The following is a 20,544-nucleotide window of genomic DNA, read 5'->3' as shown; positions in this document are numbered from 1 at the left end:
GGTGTGTGGCTCTGTCGCGGGCGGAGGAGGGGACGCTGCGCTCTCCCACTGCTCGGGTCCGGCTGCTGCTGCTCGGTGGTGGCTCGAGCGGTGGGCCGGATCCCGGGGACTCGAGCAGCGTTCCTCGCCCGTGAGTTAAAGGGGGGATGGTTTTTGGGGGTTTATTGTTCGTGACGCCACCCACGGTTGTGGTGAGGTTGTGACACCACCGCTGCTCTGGACGGGGATCCCGGGAGCAGCTAGGATGTTGTTTTCTCCCCTCCGTGGGTAGGGGGTTGGTTGTCCTGGGCCCGGTGAGGGGGTAGGGATGGATGGCAGGCGGGTTACGGGGCCTGGTGAGGTGCAGGGTCGCGGGAGCAGCGCTGTGCTGCACGGCGGTACTCACTCAGCCAATGATGTACACAGAGTCTCAGGTAAAACAAACGGCTGGATGGACGGGTCCCACAGACGGCTGCGGTGTTGTTCCTTCCGGCAGGTTGATGGTGACTGCCTTTCCCTGCACCTGTGTAGTGTAAACGGTTCCAATGGGTTCCCACCGGTAACCCGCTCCCCAGCTTTGAAGGTTGCTGAAGGAGCCCCTTTTGCCCGCAGGCTCTGGCCCTGGGAACTGTAGCCTTGGCGGTGACTGTGTTTCCCTCTCTCGGTTGGACTGTTGCCTTCTGTCGGGACTTGGTTGCTGGGAAACCCAGGAGGTTCCCTTCACTAACTGATTTGACAAATTCAACGGCGACTCCAAGCCTTGTCGGGGTCCGTAAGCCCTGCCGATTGGTGCTGGCTTCTCTTTGCGTACCGGTCCAGTACCGCCGGGCCACCGCCCGTCCACGGTCCTTACGGTTGGCTCCGATAGGCCTCTCCTGCAGACGGTCACCACCGTCTGCCAACCTTGCTGTACTGTCCGGGCCACACACCCGGACCAACTTCAGACTGCTCCTTTACCACTTTACTCCTCACTTCACTCCTCTCCAAAACTAATCCGCAACTCAACTCCACTGTTTTTCCCGCCTCCAGGACTGTGTACTCCTCGGTGGGCGGGACCAACCGCCTGGCCCACCCCCTGGTGTGGACATCAGCCCCTGGGAGGGAGGCAACAAGGATTTTTGTTTGACTTCGGTGTGCCTGACCGGGGTGTTGGGTGTGTTGGTGTAGTGCTTGTGACGTCCTGGCTTGTCCAGGGCGCCACAGCTCTTCTGAACAGTTTTGATTACTCTGACAGGCCTCTAGGTCTGAAGATTATGGCTTCAGAAGCCACATTGCAAAGTTCAACCTCTGGAGGTCCTGGTACAAAAGAGGACCCTGGTAGAGGAGGTCATGCACTTGGGGGTAGTACTGTGAGGCCATCTTGGGCTAGGCTGGTGAGAGTTCCAAACCAGCCTCTCCTGGGCCACAATGGTGCAACCAGGATTGTTCTCACCAGTATAGGGATTGGCAGAAAGGCATAGGCTTGATTGAACTGGGTGTGATTGATTTGGGGATAAGAGAATGCATCTACTGCTAGGCACTAATCTCCTGGGTTCAGGGAGAAGTTTTGGTCCACCTTCACATTCTGCTGTTCTGGAAAGAGGTCCACTTCTGGGTAGCCCCATCTGCCTACTAACATCTGGAACACCTCTGACTTTAGTGACCACTCGCCTGGGTGGATGTCTCTCCTGCTGTGGAAGTCCGCCTGGACATATGCGGAACCTCTTAGATGGACTGCTGATAGGAGACATAAGATATTTTTCCGCCCAGGAAAATATCTTTGTAGAAATCCACTTCAAACTTGCATGCAATATGCTCCCTTGGTGGCAAAGGTGGGCCACTATTGTCTGAGTAGACCGATGACTACTCTGGATCACGGTAGCTGCAGCCCTGGGAGCCTCGTCTACTGCTTTAATTTCTCTGAAATTGGAAGACTTGCAACTGGCCTGAGTCCAGAGCCTTTGGAATAAGACTTGAGAGGCATGGCTTCCCAGTCTCTCTAGCTGCAGTCCGTTGCGATCATCACCAAGGGATTTTGGTTCCAGCAGACCCCTTTAAGATTTCTTGGGGAAAATCAACCATAACAAAGTTGTTCTTACCTGGCCAGGTAAGAGCACTTTCTTGTTCAGCGATCTGGGAGAACCGTCTCAAGAGGCTAGGATGTGGATCTGCAGGGTTCTCTTGTGAGCTTGGGCCCAAGCTACAGCTTGGATACACGATGTCATGGACTCTAAATATTAACATTGCCAACCTTCGCATTACCAATCTGACAACAAAGGACCGAGATTTTGGATCTAATGTTGGTCTGATTTGCATCTGATTTTGGTCTTTTCTTCAGGCAGGAAGAATGTCTGCTTGTTTTAGTCTAGCAGGACTCTAAGGAAGATCTTTCTTGTGGAGGTTCTCAGATCTGACTTCCGTGGATTTACTATCCACCACAACTTCTTTAGAACCCCGAGTGTTATTTGTACAGTATGTGCTGCTTGAGTACTGGATGCATCCTTTAGATCAATTGTTGTCATTACGAAGTTGTGCCCTATTAGAGGAATTATGGACCTGGCCGATTACATTTTGAACCACCTGTATACTACATACTGGTTCAATGGTTTTAGATTTATTATCACCCTGTGCGAGTCATTCGTTTTTTTCACTAGAAATATCCGGGAGTAGTGGCCTTGTCCGACTTCTGTCTCTGGCACTGGTGATATTACCCCTGATTTCCAGAGATCTTGGAGACCTAACATAAGGGGCCTTGTGACCCCTGAGAGGAGGTAGAGGTAACTTTCAGTTATCGTGGGGGAATAGCAGGCAAGCTCTATCTGCAATCCATTCCTGATGGTATTTAGGACCCACTGGCTTGATGAGATCTCCTGCCATTGGTGAAGAAACTTTGAGATTTGACCCCCTACTACGATGGCATCATTGCTTCTTCTGGTGCTCGCTCAGATCTTCAGACCTCTGGGAGTAAAGGCATTTCTACCCTTGCCCACCTTCCTGTTTTCCCTTTCCCTCTATTGTGAAAAGGTTGGTTCTGAGGGGGACGAAAAATTTCCTCTTGGGCTTCTGCTTTGGTAATGTCTTCTTCTCATCAGTTTCCCTCTCTAGTAGATCGTCTAACACTGGACCAAAGACATACTCTCCTTGGAAGAGTATGGAACAGAGCTTGATCTTAGATGTAGCCTTGCCGCTCCAGAGCTTGAGCCATAGGGCCCTTCTTGTGGAGTTTGATAACACCGTGGCCTTTGCAGCAACTCTGACCAATTCAGCAGAGGCATCCAAAAGGAATCCAGTGGCTTTCTGCAGCAGTGGGAGGGAAGCCAGCAGGTCTTTTCTAGGTGTGCCCTGGCTGAGGTGTTCCGTGAGCTGGCTCAGCATCTAAACAGCGACCTGGCTACGCATGTGGAAGCCACACTGGTTTTCCGTAGGACTGCTGAGGTTTCTCAGGCTTTCCCTTAGAAAGCTCTCCATTTTGTGGTCCATCAGATCTTTGAGCTGGGAGGAATTTTCAAACGGGAGAGTTGTTTGCTTAGCTAATCTGGCCACCTGAACTTTAGGGATTTCAGAGCATTTGGCAGGATTGTTGTCTAGCGGAAATGTGGCGCCCGAGGACCTGGTCGCCACAACAGCATTGCCCCTCCACAGGGTTAATGCTGAGCCTGGAGGTAATTGGGAGGTCTATTGGCCAGTAAGTTCAACATCCAACGCAGTTTCTCCCTCAGGCCAGCAGGGGGAGCTCTGAACCTGGACTTCCAGGGAGCATTCCTTAAGTCTGACCTGAGGGAGGAGTTAGTGCCCAGTTTGGGGAGAGAAAGCAGAGAGAGCAGACACACAGAGTAGTGCTGTCCTGCGGACTGGGGCCTGGAGCTGGAATAGCTTGGCCCAGTGAAGCAGGAAGAGCAGAGAGGCACAGAAGAGACTTGGACATCGGAGTCTGTGGCCACCAGGGCCTAAAATATTCCCTGGTAGCCGAATCCGAAGGGCAGGAGAGCTGCAAGCACCTGGCCCATAAACAGCCCGAAGGTACAGCTGCATCACCAGGGCCCGGTGTGGACTCCAGCAGGGAAGCACCAGAGAGGGCCTGCGCAGCCTACCACACAGGGAGAGGGACGTACCATCGGTCCCAGCAGCAAGAGGGCCATTGCTAATCCAGAGAGCAGGGTCCTATAACAGTAAAGAAAGAACAGGAGTAGGCCTCATACTCATCTGGCCAAAAAGATACCTCAGCTACTTCCAGGCCGTCCGGAGCCGTCAACCACCTGTAACGGTCTCCCAGGACTAACCGTTTGCAAAGTAAAAGGAGAAGGTAAAGAGACTGTTGTTTATGTCCGGTCCTTTCACCGCCTGTCGGCCCTCCACTACACCTCAACTGCATAGACACATACCAGCACCAACAGTGTCCCCGGGGCACCGCTCCACCTGTGGGGAGCAGTACCACCATCGCTGCCATTCCATCACCCCGGAGGCCTCACACAGTAGCGGCGGCTCAGTAGCCGCAAACCACAGGTGGCATCACGACAAATATACACTTTAATTACCCCTACGTCACCAGCCATATTAATTGACCCCACCAGGGCCACGGAGCCGAGCCCCGCCACCACTGACGACCCCCGGACTAGTCTAGTCCGGTCCGGCACCGGGTGTCCCATAGCCCTGGGGTGGGAGAGTCAGAAATCCATGTCTTAACTCCAGAGGGACTCCTAGGCGTTTCTCTGGTGCCTCCCATTCCTGAAGAATTAGGTCATGGATGTTCTTGTGTACCGGAAATCCCGATTTTCTTTTGGGGTCTTAAACCCCAAACCATTTCACCCTGCATTGATCTAGCTGTCTTTTCTTCCTCAACTTTCATAGTGCTTCGCACTGCCCACAGAAGTTCTTCCATATCTTCTGCCAAAAATAAGTACTTATTTTCAAATACTTTGTCTGATGCTGATGTAAAATAATCTTCCTCTATCATTTTGCCAGGCATTGAAGACAGACCCTTCAAAGAGTCCGAGTCTGACTCTGTTATTGGAGTAAACTTCCTCTTTTTTGGTGCCGGAGCTTCTGTGGTGAGAGCCTGGGAGAAGGATGCTAAGTATGACGCCCTGGACTAGTCAGGTCGTCACAGGTAGTCACACACACACCCTCCCTCACCGATTAGGTGACAGCAGCCAACCTAGAAACCCTTGTCACCACCCTCCAGGTTTGATGTCCACACCAGGGGGGCCGGAGCCAGGCTTTTGGCTCCGCCCACCGAGGACTTCACAGGCCTGGAGGCGGGAAAACAAAGACACAAGTTGTCGTGCAGAGTAGAGAGAAGTCAAGTTCAAGGGCAGACCTGTGTCCAGGCCTGCTAACAGACTACACCGGTGGCTGGGTCGGAGCCCAGTCACCTTTGGCAAGGAGGCAGATGGTGGTGGCCGCCTGCAGGAGCTGGGATTACAGCCGGTGGAACCGTAGGGACCGGAGTCGGGTGGTGGCCCGCCGGTACCGAACCGGGGAACAGATTGGAGCACCAGGAGAGGTACTCAGACCCAGTACAAAGCCCTGAACCGACAGGGCCGAGTCAAATCAACTGATTGAGGACTGGACTTAAGGACCTATCCCACACAAGACCTGCTAGAAGACAACAGCCCAACCACACAGGGTAAAGCCACCGCCAAGGCATAGAGACCCAAAGGGCCAGCGTCTGCGGGCAAACGGGCTCCTACATCATATACAAGTCGGGGAGCCGACTACCGTTGCTTAGGCATAGGAGTCAAAACATTCATACAAGGAGGTGCAGGAGAAAGGCATAAACCACCAACCTATTCTGGAAGAAGCTACAGCCGGCTGCGGGCCCCGTTCATCACCCTGTTTGGTTTACCAGAGACTCCAGTGTATTGTGTCATAGTGAGTACATCAGTGCCTTCGGGCCGCGCACCGCGCCGCACAGCATCAGCACCCAGCACGTACCCGCTCCCCCGCCTCAGCACCTCCCTCGGGCCCCCGGGACCATCGCTCCCCTACCCACGGAGGAGTCAACACCAAGCTGCGCAACACCGTCCCCGGGAGGCCTAGATAACGGCAGCGGTGGTGTCCATCTATTCACCACAACCCGTGGGTGGCATCACGAACTTACATCCCAAACTAAACCGTTGCGGCCCCGGCCATGGAACCCCCTGTCAAGTCCCTGCGTGTAGCGCCAACTCCCTTGCAGAGTGACGTGACCCCCGGGTCCGTGAGCGGCTCGAGCCATCACCCATCGTACGAGCACGGATCCGAGCGGCTCGGCGGTTTCAGCCGAGCCCGCGGGGCGGTACACATCGACTCTTCTGGCGTCACGAACAGGATAGAACCGCCCACTTACCTGTGGAAGTGCGCCTTGAAATTGCTGTTAGCGGCGTTCCGCTGAAAAAAATTGTAGAATCTGCCATATTTGGTGCGAAAAGTTCCCGCCCGAGCCGTCTTCCCTGAACAGAAAGGGCGCGAAAGTGAAGTCTGCCCCCTGAGAGCAGAGCGGTGCAGAAAGCAAGAAGAGTGCTCGAAAAAGACCAAGGGGGGGGCGGGTGAAGATCCGGCCTCATGTGACTGGGGAGATAAAAGGCAGGGACGCCAGGACTCTGCCACCCGTTGTGTTCCTGGATCCTGAGAGTGCAACATGTCCGCCCCGTCTGAGAGGCCCGAATTCCTGGAGCCCGCGCACGGAACAGCGGCGTGGGTGGAAGCCCGGACGACTTTCATGTGTTGCCGCCTACAAGTGCAGGTGAGGTACTTAATGGAGCAGTGGGCGACCGAGATGGGGAGATAGCTTCGGCTGTGCGGGTGCCTGAGATGGAGGCAAATTTAGAGGAGCGGGTGGGCGACCCACACCCCTATGTCCTGGAGGGACCGGTCGTTGCAGCTGAGGGACCCAGTCTGCCCGGCCGAGGGGGAGAGCGTTACCCGAAAGAAGGCCCCGAAGGTGAGGCAGGCCGCTCCTGGGTCTAGGGCCTCGGCTGAAGTCCCGAGGGGAGGCCGCTGCAAGGCAGCAGAGCCGGCCGCGATGCAGCAGGGTTCCCCCTAGAGGGTGATGGTCGTGGTCGCCACCGGGGAACTCCAGCTGGGCCAGACCCCTACCCGTAGAGACCCCGGGCATGCAGACGCCCCGTATTAGGAGCGGCGGCCAAACCAACTGGGCCGGGAGATCGAGGCCTGTGAGAGGAGAAAAGCGGAGATCCTCGCCCGCACAATCCGGGAAAAGAACAATTTGAGGAGTGCCACCTACCGGGTACGAGGCCAAAAGTACGAGGGACAGGTCTGGAGGTTTGACAGTGACCGCGGATGAGGGTTCATCTACGAGCCCGGCCTGGAGGCCGAAGTGTTCTTCTCCCGCAATGATGTGGACCCGCACCTACCCTATGGTCACTCGGATCGTGACCTGCTACCCGGCGACTTGGTCCAGTATACCCGGCATTGTGGGGAGAGCGGCTGGTTTGCCCTGGATGTCCGCCTGACAGAGGGTCGCAGTACCCCGGAGCGGCCCCAGTCCCCTCCCCCGCCGTACAGCCTTGGAGTAACCGTTGAGGCTGAGTACGAGAAGGATGAAGACGAAAGTTAAGGGCAGAGGAACCCGGCTGCCAAAGTGACACAGTCCCCGTTGGGACCATACTGCCCAACGGGGGACTTTGTTTTTGCCCCGTTATCCCTAAAGACATGGCTGAGAACTAGCAGGCCACCCAAAAACTATTGGGCTTGTAAATAAATCCCCCCTTAACCGACCTTCCAGTTTCACAGTCTCCGGAGAGGCACACTGGAGGATGGGCCTGCAGGAAATAGATGGCCGAGGCCCGCCTCCACTACAACCGGTGGCCATCCTCCGAGTCAGGGGTCTCCTTGGACGTGGGTCCTCTGGAAGGACAGGCAATTGTGAAACCTGCACCCGTCCCGTTGGAAAACACCTGGGCCCGTTCCTGGACTGGGGAAAAGGGGTGCTGCCCACTTCTTAGGGGCAGCATCAAGATACAGGTTTGTTTGGGTGGGTGACTGAAGGACCCGGACCCGTTTCCCGCATTAATAAAAATGTTTTACGTTCATAACGTTCAAGTATGTGCCTCCCGTAAGGGAAGATCTGAAAAGCTAAAAATTTGAAAGTTTGTAAAACCGTTAGTATACTTGTACTGTGTTCCCATTTTTTCTATTTTTCAGAAACAAAAACTGGTGATGGACAGGCAGCCCGCGGACGGTCTGCATTAAACCAAGGGGGAACGTGACGCACTGGACTAGTCAGGTCGTCCCAGGTAGTTATACACACACACACACACACACACACACACACACACACACACACACACACACCCTGATTAGGTGACAGCAGCCAACCTAGAAACCCTTGTCACCACCCTCCAGGTTTGATGTCTACACCAAAGAGTTCACAGGCCTGGAGACGGGAAAACAAAGACACAAGTTGTCGTGCAGAGAAGTCAAGTTCAAGGGCAGACCTGTGTCCAGGCCTGCCAACAGACTACTCCGGTGGCTGGGTCGGAGCCCAGTCACCTTTGGCAAGGAGGTAGACGGTGGTGGCCGCCTCCAGGAGCTGGGATTACAGCCGGTGGAACCGTAGGGACCGGGGGTCGGGCGGTGGCCCGCCGGTACAGAACCGGGGAACCGATTGGAAACCGGAGCACCAGGAGGGGTACTCAAACCCAGTACAAAGCCCTGAACCGACAGGGCCGAGTCAAATCAACTGATTGAGGACTGGACTTAAGGACCTATCCCACACAAGACAACAGACCAATCATACAGGGTAAAGCCACCGCCAAGGCATAGAGACTCAAAGGGCCAGCGTCTGCGGGCAAACAGGCTCCTACGTCATATAAAAGTCGGGGAGCCGACTATCGTTGCTTAGGCATAGGAGTCAAAACATTCATACAAGGAGGTGCAGGAGAAAGGCAGAAACCACCAACCTATTCTGGAAGAAGCTGCAGCCGGCTGCGGGCCTCGTTCATCAGCCCGTTTGGTTTACCAGAGACTCCAGTGTATTGTGTCATAGTGAGTACATCAGTGCCTTCGGGCCGCGCACCGCATCAGCACCCAGCACGTACCCGCTCCCCCGCCTCAGCACCTCCCTCAGACCCCCGGGACCATCGCTCCCCTACCCACAGAGGGGTCAACACCAAGCTGCGCAACACGGTCCCCGGGAGGCCTAGTTAACGGCAGCGGTGGTGTCTATCTATTCACCACAAACCGTGGGTGGCGTCACGAACTTACATCCCAAACTAAACCGCCGCGGCCCCGGCCGTGGAACTCCCCGCCAACTCCCTGTGTGTAGCGCCAACTCCCTTGCAGAGTGACGTGACCCCTGGGTCCGTGAGAGGCTCGAGCCACCACCCATCGTACGAGCACGGATCCGAGCAGCTTGGCGGTCCGCAGCCAAGCCCGCGGGGCGTTACACTAAGCACAACTGTACTTCCTGATGCACCAGATTTTTAATCTCATCAATGAGGGAAGGCTGTTCTCAAATTACATGATCAGTGTAGGGTTGGCATAACTTTTTATCATGAGAGGGTGGGAGCTTCTTGGCACACAACATATTTGCGGCTCGAAGTGTTCTTCTTTCTGGGTACAAGATTCTTGTCTCCCTTAAGGGAGGAGAGAAGAGACTGTAAGAGCCTGCCACACAGAGAGGAGAGAATTTCTACATATGTAAGAGTCTATCCAGAATGCATCTACACATGTATACCGACCCAAAGTTACAGTTTACTCACTGACCTGAAAATAGCACTGGGCTCCACAGATGCAGAATGAGTAGAACGATCAGTACAGGGTTTTTATATCCAAGGCGGGCTTTGCACACTATGACATCGCAGGTGCGATGTCAGTGGGGTCAAATCGAAAGTGACGCACATCCGACGTCGCAGTCGATATCGTAGTGTGCAAATCCTTTTTGATACGATTAACGAGCGCAAAAGCGTCATTATCGTATCATCGGTTTAGGGTCCGACATTTCCATAATGCCGGTGCAGCGACAGGTACAATGTTGTTCCTCGTTCCTGCAGCAGCACACATCGCTGTGTATGAAGCCGCAGGAGCGAGGAACATCTACCTGCGTCCCGGCTGCAATGCGAAAGGAAGGAGGTGGGCGGGATGTTTACATCCTGCTCATCTCCGCCCCTCCGCTGCTATTGGCCGCCTGCCGAGTGACGTCGCTGTGACGCCGCACGACCTTAGGAAGGAGGCGGATCGCCAGCCAGAGCGACGTCGCAGGGCAGGCGAGTGCATGTGAAGCTGGCGTAGCGATAATGTTCGCTACGCCAGCAATCACAAAATATCGCTGCTGCGACGGGGGCGGGGTCTATTGCGCTCGACATCGCAGCATTGGCTTGCAATGTCACAGCATGCAAAGTACCCCTTAGTGTCTGGTCCAGCGCAATAAACCCACCAAGTGTGTGAATCTGTGACGAACCAGCTGGTCACAGGAGACTGCATCCATCCTACTGATGCAGGACTCTCTCCTCCTTTCCTACCAACACATCCCCACACAGGTACAACACCAGCCACAAAAGACTAGGTCACCCCCGCAAGGACAATAGGGACACACCAGTGGACGGGGCCAGGTAGATGGTGACACCCACCTAGGGGTTCTGAGGTGTCAGGGGAGGGAACACGACAGTTAAGTGCTGACAGTGGAAGTGAGAGGAGTGAAGTGGTAGTCGGGGGTTGTAGCTCTCAGACTACCGGACTACCTGAGCTGACTAGGTGGCAGAGCAGGGCCACAAGCGACGGAGATCCGGTCGCAGGAGACCTAAAGTGGACCGAGGCAGGGTTGCAGTCTGCCGGTGCCGACAGCGGGAATCCGGTCCGGAGGCCGTGCACAGTCGGGGTGCCTGGACCCTAGGGCGAGGACAGCTTCAAACCCCTTGTCAATTAGCCAGCAGGGGACAAGATTCCACGTCTTGTCCCACCAATAAGCCCAGATGGGCTTCCGTCTCGCTCTAACACGGGGGATAGGGCATCTGTAAGTGCCTGCAAAAATGCCAAAGGTCAGACCTCGCGGGCAACAGCTCCCGCAGCAAAGACACCGGGAGCGGACTTTTCCAGTTTCATGCGGACTAGTCAACACACAAGACAAAAACACAGAAGTGCAGGAGGAAGGGCCCCTGTCCTGTCAACCGGTGTGTGGGACCCGAGCACACCCCTCCGGAGGCTACCGGTATCCGGCACTTGGTTTACTACTTGGACTTTGAGTGATTTATTTCTAAACAGTGAGTACACCAGTGTCATCCGGTCCAGCCTGCAGACAGCGACCCAGCACTGCACACTACCTACAACCGGGCCCTGGGACAACACCTCCCCTACCCATGGAGGGGATACCACCTTGCTGCCCCGCTCCATCAGCTCCGGGCGTCGCATACAAAGGCAGCAGCGGTGTCACCAACAACCCATGGGTGGCTTCACTGACAAACTCTCTCCCCTGTAAATACCCCCTTTATTACGTTGTGGGCGACGGGCTGCTGCACGAGCCCTGGATCCAGCTGCCACTCGAGCCACAGCCACGATCCCAGATGCGAGCATCTCGAGTAGCTCCCCTCTAGCCGTGGCCTGCGCCCCCGCCCGCGACAAATCCTCCTCCTCCTGATGTTCGAGGGTGCAAGCCAGAGACCACTGCGAGGCCATGAGTGCGTTCTACTGTGGAACGCATATTGCCGGAAGTGATGTTGGGTAGGCGCGCACAGATGACGCCACTTCCTATGCGCCCACACGGAAGAGGAGGAGGTGCCGGAGAGCTCAGGGGGGTCTCCGGTGAGTTGCTCTGCTCCGCTTTACTTTGGAGAGGTGCGAGAGTAGCAGGCAGGTCCCAAATCCAAGGGTGACGAGAGCAGCGATGGAAGATAAAGCGAGTGAGCTCCGACCTCAGCTGCCCGGTTCACGTGAAATCATTTGGGTAGAAGTGTTCCGGTCACCGCCCATGGAAGCACCAGAGGTAACCTCTTCATGCCCCATAGGGACAGGAAACAACACTGGAGGTGGGGAGGGGTTATTTAAGCTCTTTGTGTTTCCTGTCCTTATTAAAGCAGTTAACGTCATGTGATGCTGTCATGGAGGGGGACTAGAGAAAAAAAAAAACTATAAATTTATATATATATATATATATTATATATTTGTTAAAAAACTAAAGATTAAATAATAATAAAAAGTGAGGACAGCATGAGCTAAGATTTATGATATATGGCTGTGCTTGATCTATAGTCAAGCTGTCCCTTGGTATGAATGAGTCTAAATCTCCATTAAAAGAAATTATTTCATTTTCTTCAGGAGTGCTTCACTCCCTAGGTTCCTGGCATCCTTCTTGCTGGGATGAACTCCTGAATATGGCTGCTCTGAACTTTGCGCTGATGCAAAGTCTATGCTCTTTCCTTAGATAACCTGCCAGCTCTGTGTTCGGTCATTATATAACAACTACACTACAAAGGGGTTTAGATTAGGGATGAGCAGACCCGTGGATCTTTGTGCTCAGCCGAACTTTAGTTAAAAGTTTGGTTCGGATGCAACCACAGACCCCATAGAAGTCAATGGTGACCCAAACTTTTGTGCTGTAAAATGGTCAAAGTAAGGGATAGGGGGCTGCAAAAGGAAGCAAAATGGGAGTAAGAACAGGGCAATTACCCTGCAAACAAATATGGATAGGGAATAAATATTTCTTTAGAAAAAAAACGGCAGATTCCTCCCTATTTTTGATAACCAGCCAAGGTAAAGCAGACAGCTGGGGCTGGTATCCTCAGGCTGGGATGGGCCATGGTTATTGGATCCTTCCCAACCTATAAATAGCCCACAGCTGCCCCAGACGTGCTCTAGAAGTGGCGCATCCATTAGATGCACCAAATCTAGCACTCTGCCTTGACCCTTCCCTATTGCCCTGGTGCAGTGATAATCAAGGTAATAGCTAATGTGGTTGATGTCAGCCGGCATCAAGCCTAGGGGAGAGTAATGGAGACTCATCTATCAGACAACACAATTACTAACTTGGGGAATGTAAAGTTAAAAAAAAACAAAACAAACAAACAACACACACACACACCCTTACAGTTTAGGTTCTCATTAAAGTCTTTGGGAATCCAGAAAACATGGAAAGCATGCAGTGGGTACGGAAAGTATTCAGACCCCTTTAAATGTTTCATTACAGTAATTTGGTAAATTCAAAAAAGTTCATATGTTTCTCATTAATGTACACTCTGCGCCCCATCTTGACAGAAAATAAAAACAAATGTAGAATTTTTTGCAAATTTATTAAACAAGAAAAACTGAAATATCACATGGTCATAAGTATTAAGACCCTTTGCTCAGTACTGACTAGAACCACCCTTTTGAGCTAGTACAGCCATGAGTCTTTTTGGGAATGATGCAATAAAGTTTTTCACACCTGGATTTGAGGATACTCTGCCATTCTTCCTTGCAGATCCTCTCCAGTTCCGTCAGGTTGGATGGTGAACGTTGGTGGACAGCCATTTTCAGGTCTCTCCAGAAATGCTCAATTGGGTTTAGGTCAGGGATCTGGCTGGGCAAGTCAAGAATGATCACAGAGTCGTTCTGAAGCCACTCCTTTGTTATTTTAGCTGTGTGCTTAGGGTCATTGTCTTGTTGGAAGGTGAACCTTTGGCCAAGACTGAGGTCCAGAGCACTCTGGAAGAGGTTTTCTTCCAGAATATCTATGTACTTGGCCGCATTCATCTTTCCTTCAATTGCAATCAGTCGTCCTGTCCCTGCAGCTCAAAAGCACCCCCATAACATAATGCTCCCACCACCATGTTTCACTGTTGGGATTGTATTGCGCAGGTGATGAGCAGTGCCTTGTTTTCTCCAGACATACCGCTTAGAATTATCACCAAAAAGTTCTATCTTCTCATCGGACCAGAGAATCTTATTTCTCATAGTCTGGGAGTTCTTCATGTGTTTTTTTGCAAACTATGCGGGCTTTCACATGTCTTGCATTGAGGAGAGGCTTCGTCGGGCCACTCTGCCATAAAAGCCCAACTGGTGGAGGGCTGCAGTGATAGTTGACTTTGTGAAACTTTCTCCCATCTTCGTACTGCATCTCTGGAGCTCAGCCACAGTGATCTTGGGGTTCTTCTTTACCTCTCTCATCAAGGCTCTTGTCCCACGATTGCTCAGTTTCACTGGACAGCCAGGTCTAGGAAGAGTTCTGGTGGTCCCAAACTTCTTCCATTTAAGGATTATGGAGGCTACTGTGCTCTTAGGAACTTTGAGCACTGCAGAAATTTTTTTGTAACCTTGGCCAGATCTGTGCCTTGACACAATTCTGTCTCTGAGCTCCTTGGGCAGTTCCTTTGACCTCATGATTCTCATTCTGTCTGACATGCACTGTGAGCTGTGAGGTCTTATATAGACAGGTGTGTGTGTCGCGGGCGGAGGAGGGGACGCTGCGCTCTCCCACTGCTCGGGTCCGGCTGCTGCCGCTGCTCGGTGGTGGCTCGAGCGGTGGGCCAGATCCTGCGGACTCGAGCGGCGCTCCTCGCCCGTGAGTGAAAGGAGGAATTGATTATGGGGATGTTTGGTTATTGTCCGTGACGCCACCCACGGTTGTGGTGATGATAGTGACACCACCACTGCTCTGTACGGGGATCCCAGGAGCGGTGACAGGGAGCAGCTTTGTTGTTAGTTCTCCCCTCCTTGGGTAGGGGGTTGGTTGTCCCGGGGCCCGGTGATGGGGTAGGGATGGATGGCAGGCGGGTTACGGGGCCTGGTGAGGTGCAGGGCCGCAGGGGCAGCGCTGTGCCGCACGGCACGGTGGTACTCACTCAGCCCAATGATACACACAGAGTTTCTGATGAAACAAACGGCTGGATGGACGGGTCCCACAGGCGGCTGCGGTGTTTTTCCCCTGACCCCAGGTTGGTAATGCAAGTCCTTTCCTGCACCTTCCGTACGCTCCTCCTGCGCTCCGGTTTCCAGCTGGCTCCCCGATTCAGTACCGGTGGACCACCGCCCAGCCCCGGCTACCTACGGTTCCACCAGACTGTCTTCCCGGCTCCTGTCACTTCCGTCCGCCTGACTGTCTACTCGAGGGCTCTAGGTTCCAACCTAGGCCCCAGTCTGTGTCTGCCTTTCTCCAGACCTCCTCTCTCTTCCTCTCCTGGACTTGTCTAGACCTGCTTCCTGCCTCAGGCCAGCTAGACTCTTCGGTGGGCGTGCCTATCTGCTTGACTCCGCCCACCTAGTGTGTCTGTCTGAACCCGAGGGAAGGAATCAGGTTTCACTGGGGATGTCTGCTGTGAACTGCTGAGGGTGGGGGTGTGTTGATGTTGTGCTCTGTGGCCCCTGGCTTGTCCAGGGCGCCACATGTGCCTTTCCAAATCAAGTCCAATCAGTTTAATTAAATACAGCTGGACTCCAATGAAGGAGTAGCACCATCAAGGAGGATCACAAGGAAATAGCATGTGACTTAAATATGAGTGTCTGAGCAAAGGGTCTGAATACTTATGACTGTGATATTTCAGTTTTTCTTGTTTAAAAAAATTTGCAAAAATGTTTACATGTTCTTTTTCTGTCAAGATGGGGTGCAGAGTGTACATTAACGAGAAAAAAAAATAACTTTTTGAATTTACCAAATTACTGCAATGAAACAAAGAGTGAAAAATTTAAAAGGAGTCTGAATACTTTCCATACCCACTGTACAGTACATTGAACATCTGATACATTGTTAAGAACCAATGGATAAAAAAAAAAATTCAGATAGAAAGTCTACCTGCTTCGGTGGAAACATTTATTATTATTATTATTGTTGAGGAAAAACCTGAAGCAACTGAGGGAAAAAAAAAAACAAAACAAAACAGTCAGTTTCTCTCAGATGTTAAAAAGGGAGCCTCTAATGTGAAAGCAATATTATTAACCCTAAAACGCATACCTGGGGCTTCACAGGCCTGCTACGTTACTTGTTTTCTATTGTATGGTTGCACGTTCTAGGGTTAACTTGCAGATACAAGGTTAATCTACAGGATCATAGCGCTCTAAACCTGGCTGCACCTGCACTTCGCACCCCGCTGCCGAGAGGAAAAGAAGTTTAATCTTCCTGGCAGCGTTTGGGCTTCAGTCATTGGGGTGGCACTGGCTTGGGTTCAGTCACCACTCTGTGTATGGAAAGTGGCAGCTGTACCACTCCACCCGCACTGACTGATAGCCGCTCTGCATTAGAGGAAGCTGTCAGTCAGCGCGGGAGGCGCAGTTACAGCAGTCGGTCTCCTTACAAAGACCGGTTGTCAGTCAATGCCAGGCGCTATTACAGCCGCCACTCTCGATACAAAAAGCAGTGACAGAACCCGCACTGGGGCCCCCCTGAATTTCTGCTATTAACCCAATATCTGCAGGTTAAGGCTATGTTCACACACTGCGTTTTTTACCTGCGTTTTGGGTCCGTTTTTGCTGCAGAAATTTCTTGAGAAATTCTTGTAACCTTTCTGCAGACATTCCCCAGCAAAACCTATGGCAAAAAAAATTAGCTGTGCACACACTGCGTTTTTTTCTTAAGAAAATCTACTGAAAGAATTTTCTTAAGAAAAAGAATGAGCATGTCACTTCTTTTCTGCAGCTAACTGCGTTTTTTGCCATAGATAATTGGCACAATAACGCAGGGAGCAACCAGCGATAAAAACGCACCGAAAACGCACCAAAAACGGACCTAAAACGGACCTAAAACGGACCTAAAACGGACCTAAAACGGACCTAAAACGCAGGTGCGTTTTTGGTGCGTTTTTTAACACAGGTGCACTCTTAAGAAATTTCTTAAGAAATTTCTTAAGAAAAATCATTTTTCTAGTGTGAACATAGCCTAGTGTTTTTTCACTTGACAGGTATCCTCGTCATGATTTTGGTAATTCATCCCTTCCTTGCTACAGTGCAGACATAGTTATAGGTAGTCATAGTTTTACCTGGGATAAACTTTCAGGTAAGTTGTTGAAGTCCAGATGGAAGGCATTCCCAAACAAGGGGAGAGGAAAAGGTCCTGGGGGGTAATTACATCCTCTTCTGTTCTTCACCCAGTGAATTAGTAGAAAAAGCACCAGAGCAGCCAGGCCTATACAAGTAGCATTCCCAACTGGCAGCATGGAGAATGGGAGCGACAGAAGCTCCATGTCCAGGTGTGGTCTCACTATGGTGCCGGCTTTCCTTGCACAACTAAATAGTAATAATACTGCTGGATCTGCCCAGAGGCCGGGATCTCACTACTTGCAACGTTCAGCCCTTTGCGTGCCAGTATTGTCTCCCAAGCATTCATCAGTGACGTCTTTACCAATGCCTTGGTTCTTCCTTCTTGGCCATGCGCCCAGCCCAACCCTTCCATCTGGATTACAACTTTCAGCTGCAGTCATTCTGCTGTTAAAAGGTGAATTTACTAGAAAACAGATATTAGTTTTCAAAAACTGTAGTAAATCACAACTGTTACATGACACCATTGCGGAGCGGCCAAGCCCACAAAGTGGAATTCACATGTTAACCCCTTCATGGCCAGGAAATGCTTCACTTTTTACCTTTAACAATTCCCCTCCCCTCTTGCAAGAGCTACAACTTTTTATACTTGTCCATCATGGGGGCTTGCTTTTTGTGGGACAACGTGTAAGGCTGAGTTCACATGTCCAGTAATCCTCCGTTAGAGCGGATCCAGCAGCAATCCGTTGGCAAAAATGTTTAGCAAAAACAACTTTCTAGCTCGCTTTGAAAACTTGATTTTTGCATGATCCCATTTTTTAACATTAGCGTCTATGGAAAATGGATCCGTTAACTGATTGCTATTTAGCCATCCATTTTTTTTTCCATTTGTAATGGATCCATTTTTTGTTTACTGGATCAGTTTCAAATGGAAGATAAATAACAATCAGTTGACGAATCCATTTTCCATTGAGTCCCATGTTAAAAAAACAGATCCTGCAAAAATCATTTTTTTTTTGCAAACAGATTTCTGCTTGCTCCATTCTAACAGATGATTACTGGATATGTGAACTTAGGCATAGGGTATGTACACACACTGCAGATTTGGTGCAGAAATGTTCTGCATGAAATCTGCACCTTCTGACAGAAAAACTCAACAAAAAACACTCCTAAAATTGCATGCATTTTGTGCATTTTTGGTTCATTTTTGTGCTATGTATTTTTTAATTAAGTCAATAGGCGCAAGAGTTAGGCTACTTTCACATTGCATTTCAGTGGCTCCATCAGGGGAACCCGTCCGAAATCCCACCCCTCCCCCCACAAAACGTGTTTCGGACGTATGCGCCGACATGGCGATTGAGTATAATGGAGCAGACAGAGCAAGCGTATACTCTGTCTTGCACCATTTTCCAGTGTAAACGCTTTTTGCAGGCGGACACCAGAATGTAGTCTGCTACGTCTGGGCATCTGCCTGCAGAAAGCGTATAGACCCGAAAATGGTGCAAGATAGAGCATACGCTTGCTCTGTCTGCTCCATTATACTCAATGGCCATGTCGGCGCATATGTCCGAAACATGTTTTGTGGGGGGAGGGGCGGGATTTCGGACGGATGGCCCGATGGAGCCACTGAAACGCATTGTGAAAGGGGCCTTACAAAACGCAGGAAAAAACGCACCAACAATTGACACGCTGACGTTTTTTTCTGCAACACAATCTGCACCAAATCTGCAAGGAAAAAAAAAAGCAACGTGGGCACAATACTTCAGGACTCTTATAAGACTTTTCTGGCTTCAGGATAGGCATGCAGATTTGTCAAAAAACACAAATAAAAAACACTCTGTGTGCTCAAGGCCTAAAAATGACAGCATGCACTTTACCATGTAATGCAGTAAAAAAGGGAAAAATAATCCAAGTGTGGTAAAATGGTGAAGAAAAGTAAAATACAATTCCTCACACCTTGCTTCTATTTTCCATAAAGGTTTTGCTGCAGATTTGCTGCAGCAAAAAGCAGCATGTCACTTCCTTTCTGCAGGTCACTGCGTTATTTTAACCCATTGACTTCAATGAAGTCATGAAAAAATGCAGGGAAAGACGCAGGTAGCTAATTTTTTGTGTTTCATTGCATTTTACGCACGTTTTCCCGCGTTTTGTCCCTGCATTTTCCTGCATTTCGGAGGACTGGCAGATCAATTCCCCGGGGTCTGATCCACAGTATCTGGCCAGATGCTGGGCCTCATATAAAATCCATGGGGACCAGAATCCGGCGCAAAGGGGTAGGAGCAAGCGCTTCATACTCACTGATCAGTGGATGGCTGTGACACTGCTCCCACGGCAGCTCTTTGTTCTTACAAAGCTAGCCACTCATTAGGCTCATTTCATATTCACTGCTTCCCTTGACCACCGGTGACTGTGATTGGTTGCAGTCAGATGCGCCCCCACACTGAGTGACAGCTGTCTGACTGCAACCAATCACAGACTCCGGTGGGCGGTCTATATCATACAGTAAAATAAATACATAATTAAAAAAAACAGTGTGTGGTCCCCCCAATTTTGATACCCAGCCAAGATAAAGCCCCTCAGCTGGGGGCTAGTATTCTCAGGCTGGGAAGACCCACGTTATTGGGAGCCTCCCAGCCTAAAAATATCAGCCAGCAGTCGCCCAGAATTGCCGCATCTATTAGATACGACAGTCCTGGGACTTTACCCGGCTCTTCCCGATTGCCCTGGTGCAGTGGCAATTGGGGTATATAAAGAGTTAATAGCAGCCCATAGCTGCCACTAAGTCCTCGAATAGTGTTGGCAGGCATCAATGAGACACCCCCCATCATTAATCTTTAAATGAAAGTAAATAAACACAAACACCCCAAAAATCCTTTATTTGAAATAAAAGACAAAAAGCACCCTCTTTCACCACTTTGTAAACCCACAAAACACCCCTCCAGGTCCGGCGTAATCCACACGAGGTCCCACGATTCTTCCACCACTGCTACATCTGACAATCACGGCGAGTGGCCATAGAGCATGACTGCCCGCTGTGAGGTGAGTCACTCAGGTAAGTCCTCCATCTGCGTCTGACTCCAGTCGCAGCCTGATTTGCGGTCACAGGGGTAGAACTCCAGCTGTGACAGGAAATCACCAGAGTGACTCAAATGAGCAGCAGGATCTTCACTGCCGTGACACCTGTGGTAGTGTGGCACAGCTGTGATGTCAGGGGTTCACCTGAGTTCATTGTGATACCCTGTGGCTACGACTAATCAGAGTGATGTTACGCTGATCGCGCGGCTCACTTCAGTCACTCTGGTGATTTGCTGTCAAAGGTCGAGGACTCCAGCTGTGAACAGGAGTCACCTGAGTGAGGTCACTGCTGATCGCGCGGCTCACTTCAGTCACTCGGGTGATTTACTATCACAGGGGGAGGACTCCAGCTGTGGCTGCAGCTAACCTGAGTGACGTCTTCGCTTATCGCGTGACTCACTTCAAGTGCTACGTGGAGCTCACAGTCTTGTTCTATGGTGTTCGCTGTGAGCTTCAGATATGTAGCAGTGCTGGAAGTCTCATGGGACCTTGTGTGGATTACATCGAACCTGGAGGGTTGTGTTGGAGTTAATAAAGTGATGAAAGAGGGTGCTTTTTGTCTGTCTTTTATTTAAAAGAAAGGATTTTTTTGGTGTTTGTGTTTATTTAATTTTATTTTTTTACAGATTAGTG

General features: G+C 51.2%; 1 protein-coding gene across 1 annotated transcript in view; it reads right to left on the bottom strand.

The window, feature by feature from the left end:
* The window catches only part of LOC142317108 (cytochrome P450 2D17-like), a 137,568-nt gene extending 120,377 nt beyond the window's left edge, over positions 1–17,191 (bottom strand). The window contains exon 1 of the mRNA XM_075353107.1: positions 16,839–17,191. Coding sequence (XP_075209222.1) covers positions 16,839–17,042 — 204 coding nt within the window. The 5' untranslated portion in view covers positions 17,043–17,191. The remainder of the gene's footprint in view (positions 1–16,838) is intronic.
* Positions 17,192–20,544: the final 3,353 nt, after the last annotated feature.

Source organism: Anomaloglossus baeobatrachus, chromosome 6 (assembly GCF_048569485.1).
Source record: "Anomaloglossus baeobatrachus isolate aAnoBae1 chromosome 6, aAnoBae1.hap1, whole genome shotgun sequence".
NCBI classification, from domain to species: domain Eukaryota; kingdom Metazoa; phylum Chordata; class Amphibia; order Anura; family Aromobatidae; genus Anomaloglossus; species Anomaloglossus baeobatrachus.
The sequence above is the reverse complement of the archived record's forward strand: the minus strand, read 5'-3'. Positions and strand labels throughout refer to the sequence as shown.